The following is a 6132-nucleotide window of genomic DNA, read 5'->3' as shown; positions in this document are numbered from 1 at the left end:
ATTTATTTATAAAATTTCAGTTTTTGGTTTAACTGATTTTTTTAAATTAAAAATCGAACCGAAAAATTGAAATTTTAAAATTACAAATTAAATTTGATCTAAAAAATTAAAAAACCGAAACTAAAATTAAATTTCAATTTAATTTTTTAATTTTTTTGATTTAAACCAAAATATGACCACACCTAAGCAGCAGTGATGTAAAAAAAAATGAGGAGTAACATTGTTATTGAAGAAATCATAATTTAATGCTTCAAAAAGGTGATTTAAAATTCATCTACTTACGGAGTAAGTTTCTAAAACCTGAGTCAAATAAAAAGATAATAATGAATCCTATTTACATGAACTCATATTAATGTTCTCACTCTAAATTTACTTTTCATTATTGGAATTACACTAAAGAAAGAGATGATGAGCTAACAAAGGATCCATTAAATTGTTGGAGCCCCAAAACTAAAAATTCATGTCACACCTATTTGAATTTTGAACAAGATAAATGCTTCTTCATGCTAACTAGCTACCAATGCCATCCCTAGAATTTTATTTTTCTGAGGCATCAAAATCTAAAGATTTCTTCCTACTACTCTTTATCCTTATAAGTCCATAAAACTTTCTAAGCTCATTTACACTTTCCTTGCCAAATCTAGCCGATTCCACCGATTCCACCATGGGTCGAACCGATTTAGATTTCATCAATCCTTGTGTGCACTTATCCGACTCATCCGATTCCTCCACGGGTCGCACCGATCTAGATTTGCTCAACCATAGTGGATACTTAGGTGCTAGGTCGGCCTCAGTGTTACTGTGTATTGTTTCAATCTTATCGGATGTTCTTGAAGGGACGAGCTTACGGTTACTCTGCTGAGTAGAAATCACCAATTTCAACGCCCTGCTTGGCGAACTCCGGTTTGAAATCATGATTTCACTAATCTCCGCCGGACTCAAAACCGACCCGCTTAGAAAATTTTCCTCCACCTGTGGGAAAAGTTTGTGATCTTTTAATCCCAAATGACTACTGGCTAGACTTTTGAATGCATTGAAATCACATAAAGGGAAGTGTATGTGATGATCAATTCTTCCAGGCCTTAGAACCGTTGGATCAATCTGATCTTTGCTATTCATCGTGCATATCATAACTCGTTCCTCCCCACAGCACGAAAAAATCCCGTCCATGAAATTGAGAATCGCAGAGAAACTTACAGCTGTAGAGTTGTTACACAGGTACATGTCGAGATCTTCCATGACAATCAACGACTTACTCGTGCTCTGCAATAGAAGTAATTTCAGATCGGAGCTGTCAGTAACTTTTGACAAATCAATGTTGTACACATCGTAGCTTAGGAAATTTGCAATTGCGGAAATGAATGTTGATTTTCCTGTCCCAGAAGGTCCGTATAGTAAATAATTCCGCTTCCAAATCCGGCCGATTCTATTATAATGCTGCTTTGATTTCAGGAACGTTTCCAAATCAGCTTTGACTTTGTTCTTCACATCCTGTTCCATTACGACAGTGTCAAATGTTGCTGGATGAGTAAACGGCACTGATATCCACTGTCTGTTTCCATTAAATTCACCGTTGATGTTGACGAACAATCTCACTTCCTTTCTCCTCTGCTCAACTTCATCGAATTTGGAGTGAATGTGTTGAAGATAAGGACGAAGACTTCTACGCTTATCAGTCCTCCTTATCTTCAGCACAAACGATTTGAGACCGTTTTCATCCTTCTCATTGATCCAAAATATTCTGGCCCCGAGGAAATCATCAGCGATCTTCTGATTCGTATCGAGTACGAGGTTGATATCACTCGGTTTGTTTCCCGAGAGAAGATTCGTGAAATCAGAATTCTCAACACAGGGTAAAGAATTCAGGTAAGTGCTGATTTTTCGATAGAGTTGATTTTCCTGCATGTTGTGGTTGAATTGAGGGACCTTGTAGAATTGGTACACATAGCATTTGTCTTCTAGCAAACGCAACCATTTCTTGATAATATGTAGTAAGGAAGTTTTTGATAGAAATTTCACAAGGAAACACAAAGGAATGATTACTAACAAATAGAGATACATGGCAAAAGAACATGTGGTGGTTGACAATAATATCGGTGGTAGTCGACGGTGGTGCTTGTAATGGTAAAGATAAAATGCCCAAACACAATTTAGTAGTAAAGTGCAATTGGAATGTTGAATAATGAAAAGTTGTCTTTTTAAATGGATTCGGTGTTTGGTTTGAAGTTAGGATGACGGCTAAAACCCGGCATGTGGTTTCCTATATTTTTGAAAATGTTTTCAGAAGAATTGGTTGGTTTAATTGGTCAAATAAGAATATAGATTTTGTGTGTCATTTAGTTTTCTAATTTTTCAGCTATTTGTACACTACTAGCTGGCACTAGCCGTGCTTATCTGACTATATACATATCCTAGCAACTTAAGCAATATGCACGGTAGACATAAATAATTTTTATATTATCAAGTTATATTTATCTATTATAATAGATAAAATATTTAAGTACTTGTTATCAAATTCATATTTTAAGAAGACTCATAAACATCTTTTAAATGGTTTGATAGGATAAACAGTTATTTACTTTGGCGTTCTATAAAATTTTAACTCCTTGATTTTTGGGAACTGAGCATGTAATAGTGTTAAATATTGAGCGTAAATTATATTAGGGTAAAAATTTTATATTATATAAGTGTAATTAATTGGTAATAGTACAATATTGGTGGATCTTTCTACTCCGTCCGTTCGCTTTTACTTGTTACTAATTTCCTAATTGAATTTCTAGTTTTACTACAATTTTTTTCTATTTCACTCTTAATATTAATTATTTTTTTTTCAATTAGTTTCAAGATACAATGTAAGCATCACTTAATAGGGATACTCCGATAAAAAGTAGTCATGTTATTAATTATTTTTCTTAATAGATGTGTCAATTTAAAATATAACAAATAAAACCGAATAGAGTACTAAATAACTACATCGATGTTGCTGTAGAGCGTATTTTGTTAATGTACTGATGAATAAAAATTATTTAAACTGTCCATGCATTGAATATAAGCTCTATTTCCCCCCTCGTGCTTACATATTGGAGAATTGTTTGTATACTATTCCTAGCTAGCTGTTATATTCTTATAGTAGGACAATACATGTATTTTCTAGTTTCTTTCCTAGTAAGACGAGCAGAATTTTCATAGTTACTTATTTGGACCAGCTTTTTCTTGTGTTATTAAGTGTTATCTACTTAAAAATACTTGTGGACAAATTTGATTGTGATTTGTGACCAAGATGTATGTACGAAGGAGCATTTTCTTTTTCTATTTCAACGAATATACATGTACTACTTGTAGTTTACAAGTTTAATCACGTTTTGTATATATTTGCTAGTTGATATTTTAATTTCCTGCTCATCTGTGTTGACTATAGTGTGTTATATAGTCGACCAAACTAACATTCATGCGTCTTGTTCCAATCATTGGTGCTTTTTTCTTTCCTCACAGAATAAAGTATATTACTCTCTTGGTCCAAATATAATGAACCTATTAAATTCTATTTCTGCTACTCCCACCGTTAGGGGTGGACGTTCGGTATTAGATTTGGTATTATCATAATTCGGATTCGGTAAATGAAAGTACTTATCAAATACCATACTATTAAACTTCGGTTTGGTAATTCGGTAATCGATAAATTAAACTTCATTCGGTACAGTATTTGATAATACCATATTAAAGTTAAATTTGGTAGACTCTACTCTAGGCCAACGATAACAGTTTACTTTAGAACTGAATCAAAACACAAGATAAAGTTTCTGCCCTATGCCTTATGGAAACAACACTTTTTAACACTTCATCAGTAATGTTTTATAGCTCATTCATCATCTCCTGATTTAACATAATAACTGTTTAAGGAAGAAATGGCTTCGGAAGATAATAGCTACATCTGTTCCTCAAATATTTGCCTCGTGGTGACTAGTTAGTGAGTTTAAATAAAAGAATTTACTGACCCTTTCATCAAGAATAACTTATGAGATAGTTAAAATCATATAACATAGTGTCAAACCTTTTTTATTACTTAGATATGGCAGGAAATGAGTATCTCTGCATCAACTCTCCCACTGGACATAACTTAGATATACCTAAAAGTTGCATCAAGACTACACAAGTTCAGGTTGTCTTGATAGATAGAACCAAAATGAAGAAAACACGAGTAATATGAAACAATAACTTCATATTTGAACATGTTGTCCACTGCTGCTAATAATAAAAATTTTAAAAGTGATTTTCATTTTAAAATTTTAAAATTAATATAGTATTATAAACTTTTGGGTTGTGAGCTTTTTTTGACCTTTTGTAGTTGGACTCGTGGCCTATGAGTATAGACTATGGTCAGTTAACAATAATTTGGTATTCGGTAAATACCAAATACCAAATGGTAGTAATATCTTTTACCAATTTCGAACCCAAATACCATAATTTTAAAATTTTACTCTCAATTATCATACCAAATATCGAATTACCAAATACCAAATACCAAATTCTTCGATTTGATTTGGTAATTCAGTTTCTGGTATTTTATGCCCAGCCCTACCCACCGTCCATGCATCTTTTTACTGTTCATCTTACTAAAATTAGATATTTAATAATACTTGCTCAATTTAAAAAATTAATGGATAATTTATTCATTTGTATTTATTTTATTCTTATTATTAAATATTATTTATTACTTAATGCATTCTCAAAATATTAAATTTATTATATTCAAAAGGTGATATAATAAAGAGAAAATGATTTATTACCTCTCCAACCTTTAGTCGAAATCCCAGCTACACACTCAATCTTTAAATGTGACCTATTACCCCCTGAACCCTTTTTACCGAATTTATGACCCCCCTGAACTATTTAAAATTAAAATTATAACACCCTTAAAAATCCATAACCACATTTATGTTGAGGGGTGAGATACATGCGTTTTTGACACGTGTAAAATATATTTAATTTTTTTAATCAAATTTTTATTCATTTCATTCTACAATTATTACTTCATTATTTCTCTTTTACTCATCTTTCCTTCTACATTTCCTTCTTCATTTCCCTTTCAATTCATCTTTCTCCTTTCTCTTCATCTTCTTCTCTTTCTTCAATCTCAAAAGTCATTTTGGTCCAACAACTGTAATAGACCATTTTTTATTTATTATGCTTTATCTTTATTTTTTCTTTCCTTTTTCATTTCATTCTGTTTTCTTCCGACGATCTAAAATTCGAACTTCCCCCATTTCATTCTCTTTTCTTTTGACGATTTAAAATCCGGCCTTGACCTCTTTAACTCCCCCCAACAATGAACACAAAAGTGAAGAAGATAACGAAGAAATAGATCTAAGTTCCATTTCAATTTTTAAAAAAAATTGAAGAAGCTATCTAGGATGAAGGTGCAGGGAGACAATGAAGGTTTCAGTTTTTAGGCGTGAATGGAGGTTTCAGATGTTGTCGTCAATGGTGGTTATTTCTGGCAGTGGTTTTGCTCTGATCCAAAGGCTATGGGTGTTCCATGGTGGTGGTGTAGTGGTTTGGGTCAAGAACGATAAAGAGGAATTGAGAGAATAGTAAATGAATTTATTTTTTCATGGATCGTGCTCTATTTTTCATTCAGCCTCTTCTTTTTTTTCTCAAAGACCCCAAAAATGCTCCCAATCTATTCTCACAAATTTATCTAATTTCTATCCAATTTTAAGATTAAATATTAAGTTAACTTCAAGTAACACAACGTTCAGTTCATTACTGAGAAATTTCGTTGTTCCTTTTTTTAACCCAAAAATGCATTTTCTGGAATGCAAAATCAGTAAAGTTTACCTTAAATTTTGTATGACAAAGGATTTTCTTGAGTTTTTTTTTGCTTTGTTTATTATTGATTCTCTCTTCCTTAGAAGGTTATTTTTGTGTCTTAGAGTTTTGTATGCAAATGGATTCTCAGTGTTTGTGGGGATGGAGATGTGGTGATACTGGTTGTGGGTTTGGGAGGTGAAGCAAGGTGGGAGAAATATTAATTTTGTTTTTAAAAATAAGTAGAAAACCTTCATTGGTTTCGACTTCAAACCTGAAAATTCTCGGGAAACAATGACCAATATCAATTTTTAAATTTCCGAC

At 32.4% G+C, this 6132-nt stretch overlaps 1 protein-coding gene across 1 annotated transcript; it reads right to left on the bottom strand.

Moving 5' to 3' along the window:
• Window positions 1-333: 333 nt before the first annotated feature.
• LOC107873100 (AAA-ATPase At2g46620) lies at window positions 334-3386 on the bottom strand. Its single transcript, XM_016719827.2, has one exon. It carries the CDS (start codon window positions 2059-2061, stop codon window positions 538-540), a length of 1524 nt encoding a protein of 507 aa, XP_016575313.1. The 5' UTR covers window positions 2062-3386; the 3' UTR covers window positions 334-537.
• Between the last annotated feature and the right edge of the window lie 2746 nt (window positions 3387-6132).

This window comes from Capsicum annuum, chromosome 6 (assembly GCF_002878395.1).
Source record: "Capsicum annuum cultivar UCD-10X-F1 chromosome 6, UCD10Xv1.1, whole genome shotgun sequence".
In the NCBI taxonomy this organism is placed as follows: domain Eukaryota; kingdom Viridiplantae; phylum Streptophyta; class Magnoliopsida; order Solanales; family Solanaceae; genus Capsicum; species Capsicum annuum.
The sequence above is the reverse complement of the archived record's forward strand: the minus strand, read 5'-3'. Positions and strand labels throughout refer to the sequence as shown.